This window comes from Phyllobates terribilis, unplaced genomic scaffold (genome assembly GCF_046119375.1).
Source record: "Phyllobates terribilis strain yellow unplaced genomic scaffold, ASM4611937v1 Scaffold_9__5_contigs__length_417890890, whole genome shotgun sequence".
NCBI lineage: Eukaryota > Metazoa > Chordata > Amphibia > Anura > Dendrobatidae > Phyllobates > Phyllobates terribilis.
Window position 1 is genome coordinate 361,301,951 of NW_027362769.1, and position 24,911 is coordinate 361,326,861.

At 43.4% G+C, this 24,911-nt stretch overlaps 1 protein-coding gene across 5 annotated transcripts; it reads left to right on the plus strand.

Annotated features, from left to right (window-relative positions):
• The first annotated feature begins 30 nt into the window (after positions 1–30).
• Positions 31–24,825, plus strand: EME2 (essential meiotic structure-specific endonuclease subunit 2). 5 transcript variants are annotated; one of them, XM_073648164.1, is made up of 9 exons: positions 31–163; positions 1,699–2,315; positions 4,557–4,693; positions 4,924–5,016; positions 8,613–8,725; positions 9,313–9,412; positions 18,556–18,671; positions 22,761–22,950; positions 23,058–24,732. In XM_073648164.1, the coding sequence occupies exons 2-9, from the start codon at positions 1,817–1,819 to the stop codon at positions 23,292–23,294; spliced, it is 1,485 nt and encodes a 494-aa protein (XP_073504265.1). In that variant the 5' UTR covers positions 31–163; positions 1,699–1,816; the 3' UTR covers positions 23,295–24,732. The 5 variants fall into 5 exon arrangements, with proteins under 5 accessions (XP_073504265.1, XP_073504267.1, XP_073504263.1 ...); XM_073648166.1 differs by having other exon boundaries at positions 47–243; positions 23,020–24,825; XM_073648162.1 differs by having other exon boundaries at positions 47–243.
• The last annotated feature ends 86 nt before the right edge of the window (positions 24,826–24,911 follow it).

Here is a 24,911-nt window from a genome sequence, read left to right on the forward strand (position 1 = left end):
ATCTGCCCGAAACAAAAATGGACGCTGACAGCCCTTCCATGTCTTGTCATGTGACTGCGTGTTTAGGGGAAAGAGAATGAAGTTGTCTTTATGAAGGAGCCATTTTAATGGAGCCATGCTGAGACAGAGGGACTAATCTACACCCTGCATTGCACATGGGGAGGTGAGATATCGTTAGGATGATGAGGGTTGTCCAAGAACAGAAAATGCAGAATCTGTCTGGTGCTTGGTTGCAGGTGTGATGTAAGTATATGCTAGTAAATAGTTGTATAGTTTAGAGGGGTTGTGCAAATTTAGAAATATATGGTGGTTTATTCTCATGAGATGCAATACCAGACACAACCTGTGGACAAGTGTGGTGCTATTTCTGTAAAAAAAACAGCCATGTTTTCGTAATTATGGACAGCCCTCTTTAAATGATCATAAAAAGGATGTCACCAATCACATGGTTGCCACATCTTATTTTTTTTCTAAGTGAACATACGTCATACTTGCCAATGTTTATGGGTTGACTTCACCACCTTAGGCTGACTTCACACGTCTGCGTTGTCCAGACCGACCGTGGATCTTCTGACCCGAACATAAAACAGCGTCATGCCTATAACACTATTGAGTTTGTGTCATGAGACCGGCGGGTGGTCCGTATTTGAATATCGGACGTGTGAAATTGATCTAAGGTCACATTTAGTTGGCAGTGATTTCTCTGGGACCCGATTCACCATTTGCTATTTATTTAAGTCACTTTTTTTGTCTCGTTTTATTTATTTACGTTGTGTGTGCCACAATCTTCAAAACAATGCACATATTATATTAGTTTTGCACAAAGTAAAAAAATGCTCTTAATTTCTGTGTTTAAAGACTTTTTAGTGCAAACAATTGCGTGTTCTACTAAATGTCGTAACATTTGCATAAAAATTTCAGATGCACGTAAAGAGCCTAAGGGGTAACATTTCTCCTTGTGGAGAGTGACATGTCTGACGTGCCAGAGTAAGGAGACTTATAGGCTATGCAATGCTCCTCTGGGAAATTAAATATGCAAATTGGCTCTTCAGCGAGGAAGATGACTTGAACACTAGAGCCAACTACTAGAAATAGCAATCCTAAGTCAATATCAACCGTTTATCAACCTTGCCACATAACTTAGAATAAAAGCCAAACCAGATACTCTATTTGCAGACACGTGTTTCAGGGTATTGCTAAGTGCAAAGCAAGAGATTGGTTGTGTCAAAATCATTTCAGGGGGAGGGGGAACTGAAGTACATTTGTGCAGAAATACATCAGCCGAAAACATCTGGTAACCCCACTAATAATATAACAATAATAAACATTAATAAAAAAAGAACAGGCACAAATGAAAAGGAGGATAATCCTCAAATAAAAACAGGCAACAACACAAAAAAATAGACTAAAAAAAGGTGCAAATAAAATAATGAACTGCGCCCTATGTTCGCAAATATACATGGAAATGTGAACAGCCCCAGACTAAATATGGACATCTGAATGAGGCTTTATATGTTTGCATTAAAGGATGATGCTAATAATATCCAGCATCTTTAATGTGTGTGTATGTGTATATATATATATATATATATATATATATATATATATATATATATATATATATATATATATATATATATTATTAATTAGTGACTGTTCTTTATGTTCTATTTTATCATGTGTTTCTTATTCTGATAGGAAGACTATCTTCTACCCATCCTGGATCTATGATGTCTGACCTCCTAATTTGAAGAGGATGATTAAATTAATGGAAAAAAAAAATAGTAAATCTGATATATCATAACCACATATTGTGATGGAAACTGAACAAGATAAAGGATTTATTTCAAGGTCCCCAAGGAAAATAATAAAAAGGGCTAAAACCTGGGAGATATCAGATTCCGAGACGGAGGAAGAGTCTACGAATGTTGAGACGGATGACGCCAAGACTGCGGAAATGCTAAGAAAAGAAAGTCTTCATGAAGAACTCGAAGCCTCTGAAATATCTCAGAATAGACTGGAGGATCATGATCTAAATACTAAAGTTCAACCATCCACTGAGGTCCCAACATCTACCTTACATGTGCCTTTATCTGGTTCCACAACTCTCAGTCCAACTAAAAGGACAAAGAGGAGAAAAAACCCTGATGAACTGGAAGCTGATAAGTTACGGGCAGACGAACAGAGAAAAGAAAAAGAGAGGATCCGGAATCAGGAGAAGGAGGAGAAGGCGAAGCGTAAAGAGTCTGCACTAGCGCTGAAGCTCCTGAGACCAGATCAGTGTGGGAAGTACATGACGGTCCAGCTGGATGCCGGTAGGACATTTTGTAACATTATGATCTAGTGGGTAAGAACTAGTGTATATATAAACTGGAGGTGACAATAGAAACTAGCTGAATGATTTCTAGTCGGTGACTTTAATGGTTCTTTTAAGTCCTCTTTTTATGGAGGTCAATGGGGTTATTTAAAACTGAGACCGTTAGGGGTTCCACCACCACCAAACTCAAGAAAATGAGCTCTCCCTTCACATTAGAGGCAGAGAGATGACTCTGACAAAATAGAAATATCACATCAGTATTAGAAATGAGAGAATTGCCCAATACAGGTTATTAAACCTGAGGTTATTCAGTTTGGGAAAACGAAGGTTTAGGAGTAGTGTTGAGCGAGTATGTTCTGTTCCGAGTATGCTCGGGCCGAGCTCCGAGTATTTACAGCTGCTCGGTGATATGTTTGAAACGCTCCCGTGTGCATGATTTGCAACTGTTTGACAGCTTTATTACATGTGAGGAATGTGTAAGAAATAGACATTCCTCACATGTATTAAAACTGTCAAACAGTCGCAAATCATGCACACGGGGAGCGATTCAAACATATCACCGAGCAGCTGTAACTACTCGGAGCTCGGCCCGAGCATACTCGGCGAAAGGGTTAACAGAACATACTCGCTCAACACTATTTAGGAGTGATCTTAATACAATGTACAAATATATGACGGAGCAATGATATGATATTATTACACTTAGGCCTGCAACTTTGTCAAGGTGGCATCCTCTACATCTAGAAGACAGAAGGTTTAATCATAAATCACAGACGTAGATTCTCTACTGTAAGAGCAGTGAGATTATGGATTCTTTAATGTAAGAGCAGTGAGACTGTGGAACTCTCTCCCATATGATGTTGTAATGGTTGATTCACTACTAAAATTCAAGAAGCACCTGGCTGTCTTTCTTGACAAATATAATATAACAGGTAATGAGCATAGGTTTCTGTGATGGGGCATTGATCCAGGGGAAACTAGTCTGATTGCCTTATGTGGAGCCGGGAAAGAATTTTTCTCTTAATATGGAGCTATTAGTATCTGCTTTATAAGATTTTTGCCTTCCTCTGGATCAATATGTTAGGCTATGGGTTGAACTCAATGGGCTCCAATCAACCTTAAAAACAACTGTGATTTGCAGGAGCTATGTCAGAAGTCCATGACTGCAGAACAGGAACCCTGTAAACCTCCTCCTACCTGCTAATGTTCCCGGATCCTCTTCTGATTTGTTGGCCTGGCATGAAGTCATAGTTGCAGCTTGATAAAAGCATGATATCGCACTAGACCTACTAATCAGAAGAGGTGGTGAGATGCCGGCAGATAGAAGGCTTTTCTCGCAGGGCTCCTGTCCGGTGGCCATGGACTACTAACTAAGGTCCTGCAAATCGATTTGCTTATCTCTAGTGAGTATGTGATACCACATGATTAAGGCCTTGTTCAGACCTCTGTTTTTCACATTGTGTTATTTTCGTGTTTCTATGGGACTGTTTGCATGTCTGCATGTTCAATTTCTTGCAAACTGAGTGTCTGTTTGTCATCCGAAGTTAAGTTGTTCTTTCACATCAGTGGGTCTGTGAAAAAAAAAAAAAAAAAAACACCAATGCCACCCATGTATAATTCGAGTGATGTTAATTTTTTTCTGTTTAGTGGTAATAGAAACTTGTAATTATTTTTATTTATTTATTTTTTTGCAAAAAAGAAAAATGGATGCCACGCTGATGTTAGAAATGTGGGCACAGACCTAATGCTGAAAAAAATCAGATCCAACACACTGATAAAAAGTGGTCAGTTTTTTTTCTCATGTGCAAAAAAAAAAAAAAGCTAGACGTCTTCACATCAGATAATTGAGGGAGGAGGGTTATGATTCATTGACAGTTGGGATTTTGATAAGTAAGATGCGAGGGATGGTGTATAACACTGGGAAATGTGTTGTTTTTCACCTGTAGATCAGCTATGCTAGGACTTACAGCTCTACCCCAGCTGTACAGACAAATTGCATTAAAATCTATTTTCAGCTACTCTGTCCCTTCACCATGCTTTATTCTTGGGCTCTGCTTTCTCAGGTTGACCCCTGTATATGGCATAAGCCCACCAGGGAGTCATTTTATGGCATATCTCTCTACACAACAAATAAGCAGCAAAAAGAACATTGGTTATCTGCAGAAAAATACTGAACCAAATCTTTCTCAATGGGGAGAATCTTGTTTAACTCTAGGGTATTTTATTGTATTTTCTGCAGGTCTCCTTCAGGATGCTGGATGTGAAGATCTACTGGAATCCTTGAGCACAGCCGGCTATAATTATGCCATAGAGCCGCACTCTGTTCCCTCTAGTGTCACTTGGCGGAGAGAGATGCCCGGAGACTGGTCGTGTGTCGTAAGATGAGCTTTATAACACTTTATGAAAATAAATTGATGAAATCTTTATAGATTTATTAAAGCTAGCTCAAGCGAACGGGGAAAAAGTGGATCGAGCGACCAATATGAGACTTAATTTTTGGGCAACCTCTCCGCTCTCTGCTTTTCTTTGCAGCATTATTTTTTCACTTGTGGTTAAGGGTCCATATTGGTACTGCTCTTATTTTCTGCCTCCTGTGTTGTTTTGAGGAGGGTATGGAGCTTTGCAGAGGAGAAGAACATGAAATGCTGATACTTGTGGAGCCCAAAGACTTTCTCGCAAGTGTTTGTTGCTACAATCAGGTAATGGGATGAGCACGGGCGTTTTTTGGCAAAGTGGGGCCCTAGGCAAAAATTTTATGTGGGGCCCTAAATGCTGACATTCTGCACCATCACACTCAAACATTTCGGTTGTATTTACATGCGCTGAGTTCAGGCCGTTTAATGAGCGATATCGACAATATTGAAGTCTTCCGACGCTTGTTTCCTGGCCTCTTTACACCGGTTGAGGAAGAATGATGGGCACACTGCTGGGATTTATAAATGTGGATCACGCACACACACACACACGCATGCACATACTGTGTGTCTGCACCCAACCATCTACATATACTATTAACATATATACAAGTTAAAATAATGCAATAAAATCTATAAACATAAACACTTATGTACACCCATCACACACTTGTATACGACCCACACACGTTCACGGCACATGCACACTCCACAACAAATGCTCAGCAGATACACACATTACGCACAGTGTATGGATGCAGGACAACAAACATTCATATAAACACATACAAATCTCACAGACAGCACACACCTCAGATACCAGATACACACACTGCTTTGTGCTGGAACGAATGAAGATTTTCTACAATATGAGCTGCAGCTTCTGCTGCTCACAGCAGCACTGTCCCAGCAGACAATTCCCTGCCCTCTCCTCTGCTGGGAGCTGGCATGAGGATGCGGAGGAGGCTGGCAGGGGCAGCCAGAGGAGGTGGGGCGAGGGAGGCTAGCAGGAGCCGAAGGGGGCTGGCTGGAGGAGACTGGCAGGAGCAAGGGGAAGCTCTTCAGACTGCAAGGCCTGCAGTGACATCGTGGTCTCATGATCGTGATGTCTCTACATCGGAAGCTTCACTGATAATGCTATTATCAGTGAAGCTCCTGCTGTAGCCGCTGGTGGCCCCCAAGGGAGGTGGGGGGGACCCTAAGCAGATGCCTATTCTGCCCTCCACCCTCCCCCATAACACCGGCCCTGGGGATGAGTGAGAAGTGTAGGAAGGAGTAAATGATCCATTACTATTTCAAGATCTTTGTTTAAGGTCATTGAATGTTATCATTCTCCTGCAGATCCATCTTGTAACCCTGTTGCTCAAGTTCAAATTTTGCTACAATTATATAGTCTGTAAGCCTGTATTCTGCCTACATAATCAGCAGAACAAATATTTCTCCTGTCCTGACGGCGTGCTACAATGTATCAGCACAGGTGAAATATATCAGCATTGAGTTCAGGCTAAATTTTTTAGACTGTATATGACACGCCCCCTGGGCCGTGCGTGGGGGAATACCCGGAAACGGGTCTCTGTGTAATGCTAGGGGTTGTAGTCTCCGTGGCTGCGACCCGGTCCCGTGGCTCAGGGTGGTCAAACCAGTGGCGGATCGGTTTATTTGTTTGTTTCAAAGTTTAAATGTCCGACTACGCCACCCGTGGATTGCGGTCACTGAGAACCGCCGCTGCGGGGCAGACCGCTGAGGCCGATGTTGTGTGCGCAGCAGAGGGTAGTATAACTCCCCATGGGAGGAGTATAGCCTCAGGGCAGCGTGTGTAAATGGTGAGGTTTGTGGTGCATGGGCGCAGCAGAAATGACTCAGAGTCCGTGCAGTGCAGTTCAGGGTCTTTACTGTTGGTAATGAAGAAGGCCCTGCCGGGAGTACTGGCTAACATTAGAGGCCTGGTCGGTCTGTGAGCGAACAAGAGTACCCCTGGCCAGGTGGAGTTGTAGACCTTCCTGTCTGACTGCACTCTTCCTGGCTACCTTGCTGTAGTCATGTAGTAGCCCACATCCCTGAGTGTACCGTGTGGTGCTCACCCGTATGGCTGGTGACTTGGGGCCTTTGGTAGCTTCCGCTCCTCGATGGTGGTGCCAGTCCCTTGCGTGTGACTGAGCCTCCGGGCTTCCTATGGCCAGAGGACCTGAAATCCCCTGCCAGGTGGTTTCTGCTGCTGGATGTGGATATCCTCACAGCCTCGGACTCCGGTGTCCGGTTCTCTGCGTCTTCGGCCAGGACGAGCTCTGCTAGCTCCAGCCCCTGGCTTTCAGCTCCTGTCTCCTCCAGTGCTCCTTGCTGCTCCTCTGTCCCTTCCTCTGGACTAGAACTCAACTCTCTAACTCTGCCCCAGATCCAGTTTATAAAGGGCAGGTTTCTCCCCTCCCTGGACTGGGGCAGGAGGCGTTGCATGCAAAAGTGCTCCTGACCAGGAAAACCCATGCTCGCTCTCAGACATGGTATTTCTACCACTGTGGCAACCAGACCTCCGGGGTGCCACATATACATGTTATGAAAAATATTAATATCCAAAATCCCACGAGCATTGTCAATCAACTTCAATCAGACCATTATAGGTCATATAGTGCATATGTGTGCATCAGTAATCACTCCAAAACATACAATTTAATGAAGGAGAAAAATTTACCTTTATTTGTTACATTGATTAAATATTATAATAAAATGGACATGATAATGGCAACACACAGAGGAGGAAGAAATGTTCTGCACACGAACCAGTAATTACATGATATAATGTTAAAGGCAGGTGGGACCAAAGAACAAGGCTGTATCAAAAGTCAATAAATTAGGATCATATGTCGCCTTGAGAAAGCGTGCAGCTAGCACGTGAAACATGTGTCGGGGACTCACTCTTTCCACCTAAATTCCATGGGAGGACTATCTGCAACATGGGTAAGGTTCCTTCACTCTAGGGGCATACTTTTGGTGGGATCTTCTTGACGTTTTTACGCATAATATTACTTTGAACAGGTTGATGTCACCTATGTCCAGCCCTATTGATCCCTTATATACTACACCCAATTGAGGCTCTAGATACGCAGGGACATAGCTATTAGCATCACTAATGGTGACATATGCCTGTCATATGATCCTAATTTATTGACTTTTGATACTGCCTTTCCCTTTGGTCCCACCTGCCTTTAACATTATATCATGTGATTACTGGCTCATGTGCAGAACATTTCTTCCTCCTCTGTGTGTTGCCATTATCATGTCCATTTTATTATAAAATTGTATCAATGTAACTAATAAAGGTATATATTTTTTTAATGAAACACTCCTCTTTTCTCCTTCATTCAAATGTTATGAAAAATAGTAGGTCTCTATGTGATTCATTAACAGCAAACAGTGATCTTGAAAACGACTATAAATTGAAATATGTTCTAAAAGAGTAACCACCGTTTTTATTTCATAAATCAATAGTACACATGAAAATAAGCAACTTTGTAATATACAGTTAGGTCCATATATATTTGGACCGAGACAACATTTTTCTAATTTTGGTTCTAGACATTACCACAATGAATTTTAAACAAAACAATTCAGATGCAGTTGAAGTTCAGACTTTCAGCTTTCATTTGAGGGTATCCACATTAAAATTGGATGAAGGGTTTAGGAGTTTCAGCTCCTTACCATGTGCCACCCTGTTTTTAAAGGGACCAAAAGTAATTGGACAATTGACTCCAAGGCTATTTCATGGACAGGTGTGGGCAATCCCTTCATTATGTCATTCTCAATTAAGCAGATAAAAGGCCGGAAGTTGATTTGAGGTGTGGTGCTATCTGTATAATTAAATTATCATACTGCTCTGTACATTGCAGGCTCCAATAACCTCCAGTAATGAAGAGACCCCAGGTTCTGTATTTGGATTTGCCAAGAAGTACCCTGATAAGAAGATCACATTGGTCATTTTGGGACTCAGAGATTATCGTAGGCAAGTACTATTGTTTTCCTAAGTCCTTTGTTAGTACTGTAATTCATTTAAAGGGGTTGTGCCGGACTTTACCGATTGATTATGGGTCGTCGGTATGAGAGCAGTGGGGTCTGACACCCAGCACCCTCACTCATCAGCTGTTAGCAGGTCCTGCTGCGGCCAGATGTAAATGGCGTACGCAGCAGTACTGTACAGCTGAGTACACCATCAGGGGCTTTCTCGGGTAATGAGCTCCGCTCCTATTCACTTCAATGAGAACTGAGCTGTAGTATCTGAGAATGGCCACTACAGTGTCTGTTCACTGTGTAAATCCAGCTTAAGCTGCAAATTACTGAATTGTGGTGGTGCCGGATTTCTCACCCCCATCGGTCTGATATTGATGACCTATCCTAAGGATATAAGGATACACCATTAATTTCAAAGTCCTGTAAAACCCCTTTAAGTGGTCGTATCACGGCCAAGAAGAAATATCCTAATGGTTTTCACCATTTTAACATTGTGAATTTGATAATTTTAGGGAAGGTCTCTTAATAAAACCGTATACAGCGAGTGTCCGTACTCTTTAATAAGATGTTTATTCACACTAGATGTCAAAGGTTGTCTCACAAAATGGAGAGACATTCGCTGGAGGTGAAAACAAGGCCTGGTGCGGAAGATGGTTGGGTAACCTGGAGACGAATAGATGAGGTGAGGTAAATGGTTGTTATATATATATATATATATATATATATATATATATATATATATATATATATATATATATATATATATACATACACACACACTAGATGGTGGCCCGATTCTAACGCATTGGGTATTCTAGAATATGTATGCGGCCGACCGGGCGCAATCAGTAGAACGTTGTTAAAATTTGCCGCCCATCTCGGCCACCGCGACCAATCAGCAGAGCGGCGTTTAAATTTGCCGCCCATCTCGCTGATTGGTCGCGGTGGCTGGCCGCGACCAATCAGCGTCGTATTAGTGTGGGCCCGGGAGCGGCGCTGCTTGTGCGGCTCCGTATTAGCGAGGACCGGGGAGCGGCGCTGCCTGTGCGGCTCCTTCTGCTGCGGGAAGGCGGGAGAAGAGGGCTGCTCGCAGCAGAAACATCCCGACCGGCTGCGCCACTCCCCGGTCCTCCGTTCACACTTGCTGGCCGCGGCCAATCAGCGGCATGGGATTTCTGAAAAAAGATGGCGGCCATTAGCGGCTCATCTGCGGGACGGAGCTCAGCGGCGATGCAGCCGGGAGATGAGCGGCGCGAGGCGCTCATCTCCCGGCCGGTAGCAGCGGAAGGACCGCCGGCGTCGCTGACCTCCATGCGGAAGGGAGGACCGGGGAGCGGCGCTCCGGGTCGGGATACTTCTGCTGCGAGCGCCCGCTCATGTCCCGGGTTCTCGCAGCCGAAGTAGCCGCACAGGCAGCCGCTCCCCGGTCCTCACCAAGACGATTCGATGATTGGTCGCGGTCTTCGGACCCGACCAATCACTGATCTTGGCTCCAGATTTAAACAGCGCTGTGCTGATTGATCGCGGCCGATATTTAAATTTGGCGCCCAAATCGGTGATTGGTCTCGGGCAGCGCAAAAGTTAAATACCGCTGTGCTGATTGGTCGCGGACGCTGCCCGCGACCAATCACCGATTTGGGCGCCACATTTAAATATCGGCCGCGACCAATTGGATGTCAGCGCCGCTCCTCGGTCCTCCCTTCACACCCTAGCCGCATGGATGTCAGTGGCGCTGCCTGTGCGGATACTTCTGCTGCGAGCTGGGACATGAGCGGGCGCTCGCAGCAGAAGTATCCCGACCCGCAGCGCCGCTCCCCGGTCCTCCCTTCACACCCTAGCCGCTGATGTCCCCACAGTATCTGCTTGGTGTTACTAAGGTCCGGACATTTGTGTTAAAAATCGCTGATTGGTCGCTGGCGCTGCCCGAGACCAATCACCGATTTGGGCGCCAAATTTAAATATCGGCCGCGATCAATCAGCACAGCGCTGTTTAAATCTGGAGCCAAGATCGGTGATTGGTCGCGGCAGATATTTAAATTTGGCGCCCAAATCGGTGATTGGTCGCGGGCAGCGCCAGCGACCAATCAGTGATTTTTAACACAAATGTCCGGACCTTTGTAGCACCATGCGGATACTGTGGGGACATCAGCGGCTAGGGTGTGAAGGGAGGACCGGAGAGCGGCGCTGCCTGTGCGGATACTTCTGCTGCGAGAACCAGGGACTTGAGCGGGCGCTCGCAGGAGAAGTATCCCGACCCGCAGCACCGCTCCCCGGTCCTCCCTTCACACCCTAGCCGCTGATGTCCCCACAGTATCCGCATGGTGTTACAAAGGTCCGGACATTTGTGTTAAAAATCGCTGATTGGTCGCTGGCGCTGCCCTCGACCAATCACCGATCTTGGCTCCACATTTCAACACCGCTGTACTGATTGGTCGCGGACGCTATTTAAATGTGGCGCCAAAATCGGTGATTGGTGGCGCCCAGCGTCGGCGACAAATCAGCACAGCGGTGTTTAAATGTGGAGCCAAGATCCGTGATTGGTCGCGGCCGATATTTAAATGTGGCGCCCAAATCGGTGATTGGTCGCGGGCAGCGCCCGCGACCAATCAGCGATTTTTAACACAAATGTCCAGACCTTTGTAACACCATGCGGATACTGTGGGGACATCAGCGGCTCGGGTGTAAAGGGAGGACCGGGGAGCGGCGTTGCGGGTCCGGATACTTCTGCTGCGAGCTCCCGGTCATGTCCCGGCTTCTCGGAGCGGAAGTATCCGCACAGGCAGCGGCGCTGACATCCATGCGGAAGGGAGGACCGGAGAGCGGCGCTAACATCCATGCGGCTAGCGTGTGTAGGGAGGACCGGGGAGCGGCGCTGCGGGTCAGGATACTTCTGCTGCGAGCGCCCGCTCATGTCCCGGCTTCTCGGAGCGGAAGTAGCCGCACAGGCAGCCGCTCCCCGGTCCTCACCAATACGATACACTGATTGGTCGCGCCCTCCTGACGCGACCAATAAGAGATTTGAACGCTGAATTCAAACACACTGTCCGCTGCTTAGGAACACGGCGCGCGACATTTAAAACCTGCTTCCATGATTGGTCGCGGACGCTGCCAGCGACCAATCACAGATTTCCGCGCCAAATTTAAACACGCTCTCCGGCCAATTACCGCAACATTTCAAATATCTACGCCACCTTCGGGAGATAGCACGGCTAACTCCGCCCATGTGGTCATGTGACTCACAAAATGCTCATAACGTACTGAGCAGGTTTTCTCTGTCACACTGTGCGAGGGACTTCTGTCACACTGTGCGAGGGACTTCTGTCACACTGTGCGAGGGATTTCTCTCAGGTTTACTGAACACGTTCTGCCAGTGACAGCGCGCTTAAGAGATACTTCTTTACGCTTCCTGTTTTATAATGGGTCATAAGCGAAAATACGCCACGGAGGAAGACCGAAAAGCAGCAGAAGCAGCAAGAAAACGACAACGTCGAGAGCAACAGGCACCACAACATACTGCCGCCAGACAAGCCCAGAATGCGGAAGCTCACAAAAACCGCCGGTAACTGGAGACACCGCAACACACTGCCGCCAGACAAGCCCACGATGCAGAATCTCAACAAAAACGCCGGGAACAGGAGACCCCGCAACACACTGCCGTCAGACAAGCCAAGGATGCAGAATATCGCAAGAAACAACGGGCGCAGGACACACCACAACACACTGCCGCCAGACAATCCCAGGATGCGGAATCTCACCAAAAACGCCGGGAACAGGAAACACCACAACACACTACCAGCAGACGAGCCCAGGATGCGGAAGCTCACAGAAAAATTCGGAAGCAGGAGACAACACCACACACTGCCGCCAGACAAGCACAGGATGCGGAATCTCACAGACAACATCGGAAACAGGAGACACTACAAGACACTGCCGCCAGACAAACACAGGATGCGGAATCTCACAGACAACGTCGGGAACGTGAAACACCGCAACACACTGCGGCTAGACACGAACACGATGCAGAATCCCATAGACAATGTCGTCTGAATGAATCTCCAGAATCCAGGACAAACCGAGAATAACACGATCGACAAATTTATCAAAAAAGAATGCTCTACCAACTAAGGCAAACCCAGCAGAACATTCAACTTACACGTTACGTAACAGACAATGAAACTATCATTATTCAACACTACTGTGGGAAGATGAATGTAGTTTGTTCAAAATGTGAATCTATGAATTTTATCGAGGAAAAACCATCTGACAATCAGTTTACTCAATGCTGCCAAAAAGGAACAGTGATGCTACCAAGATGTCACTACTCAGATGTGTTTGAGCAGTTGATGAAAGGAACGCATGAACACAGTAGAAATTTTATGGAAAATATCAGAAGTATCAACAGTTCTCATGCGTTTGCTTCATTTGGTGCCAACATTGCACCGCCCCCTGGATTCGGACCGTATTGTTTTAAAATTCATGGCCAGATCTACCACCGTACTGGAACACTTCACCCAGAACTAGGACAACCACCAACATTTGCACAATTATACATCTTTGATCCAAATGAGGCTACAGAACAAAGGATGAGCCGAAAAGAAAATGAAAAGTGTAATGGAGAACTGATGAACCTAATTGCCGTACATTTACAAACAATCAGCCCATTTGCTGCCGCATATCGCATGCTAAAAGACGTTGAAGCTGAGGAGGAACAGAGAGCTATGCAAAATGGGACGGAAATGCCTTCTATTATCATGGCCATTAAACAAGAACGTTAACAAGATCCCCGATGTTACAACAAACCACGTGTAAGTTAGGTCGCAGTTGTTTTTCAAAACGAAGATGGAGAGCCTCCTTTTCAAAGAGATATATTAGTCCATCTTAAGCCAGACAAAAACAACCCTTTCATTCCTAAAACACAACGGATTAGCATTTTGCACAGCAACCTTGATGCTCTTCTGTATCCGCTATTCTTTCCAAGCGGTGATCAAGGGTGGCATGAAAACCTACACCAGCAAGGAACTTCAAGAAGAATTACACAACTACAGTACTACAGTTTTCTTTTGTCTGTGCGAAATTACTTCAATCCTATTTTAAACGGTGGGAAACTGACACAACAGTACTTAGTAGACGCATACGTTAAAATTGAAGCAAATCGGCTCAATTTCATACGAAGGAATCAAAAACAACTTAAAGTTGAAGACTACTGCGTTCTTCAAGAACATTTGCAAAAACAATCCATTCAAAAAGGAATTCCAATTGGAAAAACAGTAATTCTCCCGTCGTCCTTTGAAGGTAGCCCCCGCAACATGCAACAGCGTTATCAAGATGCAATGGCAATAGTAACAAAGTATGGAAGACCTGACATTTTTTTAACCATGACCTGTAATCCTAAATGGCGGAAATTACAGAAAATCTACAACCCTGGCAGCAAGTTGAACACAGGCCGGACTTGGTTGCTCGCGTATTTCGACTAAAACTCAGCAGCCTTTTTGAAGACATCAAAAAAGGCCTTTTTGGAACAGTCGTAGCAATGGTACATGTCATAGAGTTTCAGAAACGAGGTCTCCCACATGCGCATATACTAATTATTTTAGACGCGGATTCCAAGTTTCGCACGGAGGATGAAATTGACAACATAGTGTGGGCTGAAATTCCTAACCAAGAAAAGTATCCTGAACTGTATAATATTGTAATCTGTAATATGGTTCATGGCCCATGCGGTGTAGCAAATCCAAAAAGTCCATGCATGGAAAACGGAAAGTGTACAAAAGGGTTTCCAAAGCAGTTGAAACAGCACACTGTTAAAGATTTGGATGGCTACCCATCCTACCGGAGACAACTGATTGATAACATTGTACACAACAAAAAGATTATAAATAACTCATGGATAGTTCCATACAACCCGTACTTATTAAAACGCTACAACTTTCACATAAACGTTGAAATCTGCGCTTCAATAAAAAGTGTTAAATATCTTTTCAAGTACATCTACAAGGGGCATGACAAAGCTAACGTCGAAATCCAACAAAAAACAGTCAATCACGATGAATCATCACGGTTTGTTGACTCAAGGTATGTCAGTGCTCCAGAAGCTGCTTGGAGAATATTTGCATTTCCAATGCATTCACAGTCCCATGCCATTATACGTTTAGCTATTCATTTACCAAATCAACAGCAGCTTTATTTCTTTGAAAATGCTCAAGTCGAAGATGTCTCCAAAACTTTAAGCACAACGTCAACATTAATGGAATGGTTTTTGCTGAACCAACGTGACGAAAACGCAAGGCAGTATTTGTATCGAGAGATTCCAGAGCATTACATTTGGAATAAAACTTGGAAGCCAAGACAACAAGGACTTAGCAGAATAATTGGACGCATGTATACTGTTAGTGTCAAGGATCAAGAAAGATATTGCCTTCGGCTGTTACTACTGCTTGTCAAAGGAGCTAGAAGTTACGAAGATTTGAAAACAGTTAATGGAGTATTGCACGATACATTTAAAGCTGCAGCTTTGGCTTTAGGACTTCTATTGGATGATACTATGTGGACATTTACTTTAGAAGACGCAGTTACTCTACATATGCCTAAGAAACTTTGTGAATTGTTTGCCTACATTTGTGTCTTTGGACCGCCTACAAATCCGGCTCAACTTTGGACAAATTTCAAAGAACATATAATTGAAGATTACTGCTTACGTCTTCACAACAAAAGTGGAAATTGTCACAATTGCGAATCTTATGCCATGCAAGATGTCCAAAATATCCTACTACTGCATGGAAAAACGTTTTCAGACTTTAATTTGCCACAGCCTGCAAGTCAAGTTGCACAAATTCAAGAGTATGACGAAGCTTATGAATTATTGTTGGCAACAGAGAAGAAAAACTCCTTAAATCAAGAACAACGGATTGCATATGACACTATTGTGAGCACTGTAGAAAACCAAGCCGATCCAACGCCAAAATGTTTCTTTATTGACGGTCCTGGAGGCAGCGGTAAAACATACCTCTATGAAGTTTTAATGCATCACGTTAGAGGATTAGGAAAAGTCGTATTGCCATCGGCTACAACAGGTATTGCAGCAAACCTTTTACGAGGAGGTCGCACTATGCATTCACTCTTTGGGATACCAGTTCCGGTCAATGAAATCTCTGTTTCCAGAATCAAACAAGACACATTTGCAGGAAAACAGTTGAACAGTTCAAATCTTTTGATACTTGATGAATGCACCATGGCGCCCAAATATGCTTTGAGCTTAATTGACAGACTTCTGCGTGAAGTTATGACTACAAATATTGCTGAAAAAAATGAAATTCCTTTTGGAGGTAAAGTTTTTGTCCTTGGCGGAGATTTTAGGCGATGCCTTCCAGTTGAACCGAATGGAACAAGAACAAATATTATCGAGTCAACCTTAAAAATGTCAGACCTTTGGAAAGAGTTTAATAAACTACAACTAATTAACAACATGCGATCTTCTGACCCAGAGTACAGCAACTGGCTTCTTAAACTTGGTAATGGTGAACTGAGCAATGAATATAACCTTGGAGAAGACATTATTGAAATACCAGAAGACATGGTGTGCACTGACTGCATCGCAAGTGATGTTTTTGGACAACGCGTTGAAATAGATGTAAACGACCAAAGCAGTGTTGAGAGGGCCTCTTCCTATGCAATTCTCTGTCCCAAGAACGATGACGTAGCTCTGCTAAATTCCCGTGTGATGGATAGAATGCCTGGAGAGTATAAATTATGCAAAAGTGATGATTCGGTGGATGTCGACAATGAAGATGAACGAGAGCATTATCCAGTTGAATTTTTAAATAGTGTTACGCCATCAGGAATGCCATCCCACAGACTACAACTTAAAGTTAGAGCAATCGTAATGTTGCTTCGGAATCTAAATACAAGAAATGGTCTATGTAATTGAACTCGCCTTATTGTTACTGGACTCCATTCCCACATAATTCAAGCAACAGTGATCACTGGATCTGCAAAAGGAGAGGAAGTGTTCATTCCACGCATTGATTTATGTGCTTCAGACACCGGTCTTCCATTTAGGCTTCGACGTCGACAGTTTCCAGTAAAACCAGCATTTGCCATGACAATAAACAAGTCACAAGGTCAAACTCTACAACGTGTTGGCATATATTTACCGGAGCCCGTTTTTGGACATGGACAACTCTATGTTGCATTTTCAAGAGTTAAAATGAGATCCAATGTCAAGGTGCAAGTTTTGGATACCCATTTACAAGGAAAGTTGCTTCCAGATAGTCCAAAAGTATTCACCAAAAATGTCGTGTACAAAAATATTTTTGGTTGATATTGTTAATAAATAAATTCTAGGGTCGTACTTCTTTTGTCCGATTTATTGTAAAATATTGTTACATATTCATGGAATAGTTTATATATTTTGATCATCTGTTTAATAATTTTGTTCAGTTGTATTAAGTTCTATAACCAATAATAGTTAATAAAGTATTATTTTGTGTATTCATTGTATTATTGTTAAATCTTCATGGCGACATCTGCGGCATCTGCTACTAAAGTGAATGCAGATTTGTGCCTATCCACGCACTTAGTCCCGGCGTGGAAAGCAGCGAATCTACAGACAGCAGCTTATCACAGCAGTATCTGAGAGCGTGTGCTGTGCCTCACATCCTGAGAGGAGCTGCTGAAAACAGGACACACAGCGCTGGAGCAGAGAAAAGGAAACAAGGTGAGGATTAGGGTTTAGTTTTTGAACTGTGCTGTAGAGATGGGGGAATGAGTAGGTCATACAAAACCAGGATAAGGGGGCCATACAAGCTAAGATGAGGAAGGCGTACAATCCAAAATAAGTCAGCCATACAAACCAGGATTAGAGGAATGACGCAGCCATACAAACCACATTGACAGACCGCGCTGTGGATGCTGGATGTGACACGACAAGGGATAACCCCACCCAGAGCCCGTCATTCACTGTGGTGCGCGGAACAGCAGACCCCTGGCTGCAGCCGCAAATAGTCGTGATGTACACGGAAGCAAGATCCGGCTGCAGGCGGGACAATTACGTGCTGGCTGTGCGTAGTCAGCGATGTTGTCACAAGCAGGATTGACAACATGACGTAATGACAAAATTCATTAGGGGCACCGAGGGGATACATTGTGAAGTTAATTAAAAGTAGTGCACAACCCATTTAAACACTGCTTCGCTGCTTAGTGGCGCCCGGTCAGCCGCATGCATATTCTAGATTACCCGATGCATTAGAATCGGGCCACCATCTAGTGTATATATATGTATATATGTGTATATATATATATATATATATATATATATATATATATATATATATATATATATATATATATATATATATAGCCAACCCTGTATTTGAGGTTATAGTGACATAGGATGAATGGGAGACCTTAAGCCTCGCTGATCAAAACAGTAAAAACTAGTCATTGCTCCTAGCAACCAATCACAGTGCTTCTTTATTTTTTCCAGAGCAGTTTAAAAAATGAAAGCTGAACTTTAATTGGTTGCTATTGGCAACACAGTTTTAATTCATGAGGGCCATTGGGTTCAGATTTTGGGCCAATTAATATGCTTATTTACTGACGACAAGTTTTCTAGAAATATGGCAGAAGTGAAGCAATGGCACCAGTGACCGCTCAGCTCCCTGGGTTCAGTTCTTAAGGGACTTGCAGTTCAGTGCTGCTTCCTGAATTTTCTGGGAATTACCTATAGGGACTTCGTAAGAAATTACATATACTATAATGATATAATATAAATGAGGGTAAATGTTATCATTTATTTGTATTATCCTTGGTTCTCTCTGTGGGTTTCAGGCCCTTGTGTTTATACAGCTGTATTACGACATGGAGGTGTTAAACCTAGACACATGGAAGCAGCTCGGGCAGCATGTATGTGCTGTGACGAAGAGTGTGGCTCAGCGCCCATTTCGGTGAGTATTAAGGTGTCACTAGGCACAATAATATGTATAGTTGTGCTCAAAAGTTGACATACCCTGGCAGAATTTTTCCTTTCTTGGCCTTGTTTCAGAGAATATGAATGATAACCAAAAAACATTTTCTCCACTCATGGTTATTGGTTGGGTGAAGCCATTTATTGTCAAACTACTGTGTTTTCTCTTTTTAAATCTTAATGATAACCAAAAACATCCAAATGACCCTGATCAAAAGTTCACATACCCCAGTTCTTAATACCGTGTATTGCCCCCTCTAACATCAATGACAGCTTGAAGTCTTTTGTGGTAGTTGTGAATGAGGTTCTTTAATTTCTCAGATAGTAAAGCTGCCCATTTGAGCACAACTGTACATTTGGTGTGGATTTGCTGTGCATAATGCAGTGGATCTCCCTAAATACATTAAAGGGGAAAAATCTGCAGCATTTCTGCATCCTGCTCATTATTCTGTACATCTGGATGACATTTTTGAAACCTGATCCTTATTGTATTGCTATGAAATTGCCATAAAGAATCTGCCACCTTCTGAACTTCCCATATGCCGTATTGTGTTGTGGTCAAAATATGAGCCACAGTGCAAGGACTGGTCCAGGTCTCCTGACCCAAACTTGACAGCCTTATATATGCCTATATAGATACCAGTATATCACGGATGTGTGAACGCAGCCTAAGGGCTTGTTCACACATTGCATTTTTTTCCGCATGTTTTTACTGTTGCGGCAAAGTGAATTAGATTTCTGACATCTCTTTCTGCTTTATTTTTTTCCTTGTAGATTTGAAGAAGTTTTAAATCCACAGCATGTTACTTCTTTTAGCGTTTTTAAAGCTTTTTTTCACACATACAAATGAATGGGGAAAAAAAATGTGTCAAGAACATACGCAATAACGTGCATATTTTACACAGCATTTTTCCTGCCAACGCTCCAATATTTGCATCAGAAAAAAATGCTGCAAATAATGAACGTGGTGTGCTCATACCCTTAGGTTGCTTTCAAATGACAATAATGCTCTATCAGTCGCAAAGAGATTAAATGGAGCTACACGCACACACTACCTGCGTTCACACCGAGGCCTCAGTAATTACTGACGTCCAAGCAATTGAACCCACTGCAGTTACAAACCCATTACCTATCGTGTTGGACACCTCCTTTTAGATGAAATCATCCTGGCTGCCTGTGAGCACCACTAGAGGGGGCTCACTGCATACTTTCCCGTATTAGTGGCTGCAGAAAAACAGAATTTTATCATTCTTATCTACATAGATGTTCTGTAACAAGAAAATTAAGCTTATCCCTCACAGTATAATTAGAAATGAATTTGCATAGAACTTTAAACCTGCCTTACTCCCTTGTGATTCATGATGTATTTGTGTCCATCATATAGAGGGTTGGGGTATGTAGAGCGGGTTTAAGCACTCCCATAATCACACCTCAATTATAATGGGCAAAGGTTATATATATTTATATTGCACTGCTCAAAAAAATAAAGGGAACACTTAAACTACAGAATATAACTCCAAGTAAATCAAACTTCTGTGAAATCAAACTGTCCACTTAGGAAGCAACACTGATTGACAATCAATTTCACATGCTGTTGTGCAAATGGAATAGACAATAGATGGAAATTATTGGCACTTATCAAGACACCCTCAATAAAGGAGTGGTTCTGCAGGTGGGGACCACCGACCACATCTCAGTACCAATGCTTTCTGGCTGATGTTTTGGTCACTTTTGAATGTTGGTTGTGCTTTCACACTCGTGGTAGCATGAGATGGACTCTACAACCCACAGAAGTTGCTCAGGTAGTGCAGCTCATCCAGGATGGCACATCAATGCGAGCTGTGGCAAGAAGGTTTGCTATTTCTGTCAGCGTAGAGTCCAGAGGCTGGAGGCGCTACCAGGAGACAGACCAGTACAGCAGGAGAAATGGAGGGGGCTGTAGGAGGGCAACAACCCAGCAGCAGGACCTCTACCTCCGCCTTTGTGCAAGGAGGAACAGGAGGAGCACTGCCAGAGCCCTGCAAAATGACCTCCAGCAGGTCACAAATGTGCATGTGTCTGCATAAACGGTTAGAAACCGACTCCATGAGGGTGGTATGAGGGCCCGACGTCCACAGATGGGGGTTGTGCTCACAGCCCAACGCCGTGCAGGACGCTTGGCATTTGCCACAGAACACCAGGATTGACAAAGTCACCACTGGCGCCCTGTGCTCTTCACAGATGAAAGCAGGTTCACACTGAGCACATGTGACAGACGTGACAGAGTCTGGAGACGCTGTGGAGAGCGATCTGCTGCCTGCAACATCCTTCAGCATGACCAGTTTAGCAGTGGGTCAGTAATGGTGTGGGGTGGCATTTCTTTGGAGGGCCGCACAGCCCTCAATGTGCTCGCCAGAGGTAGCCTGACTGCCATTAGGTACTGAGATGAGATCCTCAGACCCCTTGTGAGACCATATGCTGGTGCGGTTGGCCCTGGGTTCAGTGCCAGACCTCATGTGTCTGGAGTGTGTCAGCAGTTCCTGCAAGATGAAGGCATTGAAGCTATGGACTGGCCCGTCCGTTCCCCAGACCTGAATCCGATTGAGCACATCTGGGACATCATGTCTCGCTCCATCCACCAACGTCACGTTGCACCACAGACTGTCCAGGAGTTGGCGGATGCTTTAGCCCAGGTCTGGGAGGAGATCCCACAGGAGACCATCCACAACCTCATCCACAACCATCAGGAGCATGCCCAGGCGTTGTAGGGAGGTCATACAGGCACGTGGAGGCCACACACAATACTGAGCCTCATTTTGACTTTTTTTTTAAGGACATTACATCAAAGTTGGATCAGCCTGTAGTGTGTTTTTCCACTTTAATTTTGGGGGTGACTCCAAATCCAGGCCTCCATTGGTTAATAAATTTGATCTCCATTGATGATTTTTGTGTGATTTTGTTGTCAGCACATTCAACTTTGTACAGAATAAAGTATTCAGTGAAAATATTGCATTCATTCAGATCGAGGATGTGTTATTTGAGTGCTCCCTCTATTTTTGTGAGCAGTGTATATATATATTTAAAAAAGACATAGACAAACTGGAGCAAGTTCAGAGAAGAGCGACCAGTGTATATATATATTTAAAAAAGACATAGACAAACTGGAGCAAGTTCAGAGAAGAGCGACCAGAATGGTGACTGGTCTGCAAACCATGTCCTATGAGGAACGGTTGCAGGATTTGGGAATGTTTAGCTTGCAAAAAAGAAGACTGAGAGGAGACTTAATAGCTGTCTACAAATATGTCAAGGGCTGTCACATTGTAGAAGGATCATCTTTATTCTCATTTGCACAAGGAAAGACTAGAAGCAATGGGATGAAACTAAATGGGAGGAGACACAGATTAGATATTAGAAAAAACTTTTTGACAGTTAGGGTGATTAATGAGTGGAACAGGCTGCCACGAGAGGTGGTGAGTTCCCCTTCAATGGACGTCTTCAAACAGAGGCTGGACAGACATCTGTCTGAGATGATCTAGTGAATCCTGCTTTGAGCAGGGGGTTGGACCAGATGACCCAGGAGGTCCCTTCCAACTCTACCATTCTATATATATATACTGTATATATAATGCATTTCCCGTAAGAAATAAAAGAAAAAGCATATTCGGTATGGCTGCATCCCGTATAGCCTTAAAGCAAAAAACAAAACTCCAAAATTGCCATTTTGCCACATTTTTTTTCCAGAAAAAAAGTAAAAAGCCTATCAAAATGTGAAATGTACCAATAAAGACTGCAGCTCATAAAGCCAAAAAGGAACAAGAAAAATCAACAACTCACACAGTTCTTGACAGAAAAAGAATAGTGCATGTCTTGGACAAAGAGGGCACTAAACCAAATATTTTTTTAACAAAGTTCTTACTTTTCTTTGAAGCCACTAAAATAGTAAAAACAAACTATACACATTTGGTATTGTAATTGTACTGGCCAACAAAAATGAAAATGAGCTGCTAAATACAATAGTGTTCACGTTGGAGGAGGGGGTTGGGGACACTGCTCATAATTTTTTTTTGTCACATAATTTATTTGCCTGTAGGAAACATTGGGAAGCTCAGTCGTACTCATTCTGCACCTCGGTGGGAAGCGGCCGTGGGTGGGGTCCTCGAGGATCACTCACCGGTTTACCCATGGTTTGGAGTAGGCAAATTCAACAGCTGAACAGAGTTAGTCCAGCAATGGCTTCAGCCATAACCGAGGCTTATCCTTCACCACAGCTTCTCATGCAGGTTAGTTGTTGCATGCACAGTGGCTCTCTACAATATATACTACAACTCCCATCATATATTGTTTTTCAGGATTGCTTTTTTTATCTTCTCTCGCTGTCCCTCTCCAGGCTTACGCAGAATGCAATACTGAACGAGAGAAACTCTCTCTCCTCTCTGATCTACGGGTGCCACGTAAGGCAGGTGACACAGAAGAGGGCGATGACCCAGATGATGATTCTAGCAACACACAAGGTGATGGACCAGCAGGGGGGAGAGAAAGACGAATCGGTCCAGATTTATCACGACGGATCTGGCTTTTCATGACTGCGACTAATCCAGAACTAGTGTTGGATCTGAATTCATAGCACGGTGGGCTGTAGTCGCTAACCAGTAAGAACTATGGATTTTTTTTTTTCTTGGGTGGACTTCAATTAAATATAACATTTCTGTAATAATGTAATTACCTTGCGTCTGCCGGTCCAGTACATAAGATACAGCATTACGACTGAGAGCACGCCTTGCGGTAACGTGGTGGCAGGGGAGCTCACCATTACGGTATATTAATACTCATGTTTTCCTTGTTTCTTAAAGCGAACCGGTCACCAAGAATATGCAATGCAATCTGCGGGCATCTTATAGAGAAAGGAGGAGGTGAGCAGCATAATATGTGATTTTTTTAGAAAAGATTCTGTTTATTCTTTGATTTATTCATTTATACCTCCGCTCTCTCTAGGATTGCTGATCCAGTGGGCAGTCCGATCAGTGATTTGACAGTTATATAAAGATAGCTGTCAGTTATTGATAGCTCCGCCCACTGGACCAAAAACTCCAGAAAGAGCAGAGGATGATATGATGAAAATACAGATTATACCTAGTCTTTTCTCACAACACCATACATCAATCTGCTGAGCTCCCCCTGCTTTATAACATGATACCTGCAGATTATACTGCATTTTCATGGTGACAGGTTTCCTTTAAAGGGTTTGTTGTACACCAATAATTTTTTACTCGACCTATGATTAAAAAAAAATGGCAGTAGTTTTAATTTTTTTTTTTTTAAGTATACAGCTCCTGTGCACTTATGTGTTATATATAAATATATACTACAAACATCCTATTTGTAATCTGATGCTACAGTCGTGGTGATAGTCTATGATTGCAGTTTTACATAGAATCATAGAATGGTAGAGTTGGAAGGGACCTCCTGGGTCATCTGGTCCAACCCCCTGCTCAAAGCAGGATTCACTAGATCATCTCAGACAGATGTCTGTCCAGCCTCTGTTTGAAGACGTCCATTGAAGGGGAACTCACCACCTCTCGTGGCAGCCTGTTCCACTCATTAATCACCCTAACTGTCAAAAAGTTTTTTCTAATATCTAATCTGTGTCTCCTCCCATTTAGTTTCATCCCATTGCTTCTAGTCTTTCCTTGTGCAAATGAGAATAAAGATGATCCTTCTACAATGTGACAGCCCTTGACATATTTGTAGACAGCTATTAAGTCTCCTCTCAGTCTTCTTTTTTGCAAGCTAAACATTCCCAAATCCTGCAACCGTTCCTCATAGGACATGGTTTGCAGACCAGTCACCATTCTGGTCGCTCTTCTCTGAACTTGCTCCAGTTTGTCTATGTCTTTTTTAAAATGTGGTGCCCAAAACTGTACACAGTATTCCAGATGAGGTCTGACCAAAGAGGAGTAAAGACCGATAATGACTTCACGTGATCTAGACTGTATGCTTCTGTTAATACATCCCAGAATTGTATTTGCCTTTTTTGCTGCTGCATCACACTGTTGACTCATGTTCAGTCTATGATCTATTAGTATACCTAAGTCTTTTTCACATGTACTGTTGCTTAGCTCTATTCCTCCCATTCTGTATATGCTTTTTTCATTTTTATTGCCCAGATGTAGTACTTTGCATTTTTCCCTGTTAAAAACCATTCTGTTGGTTGCTGCCCACTGCTCCAGTTTATTTAGGTCTT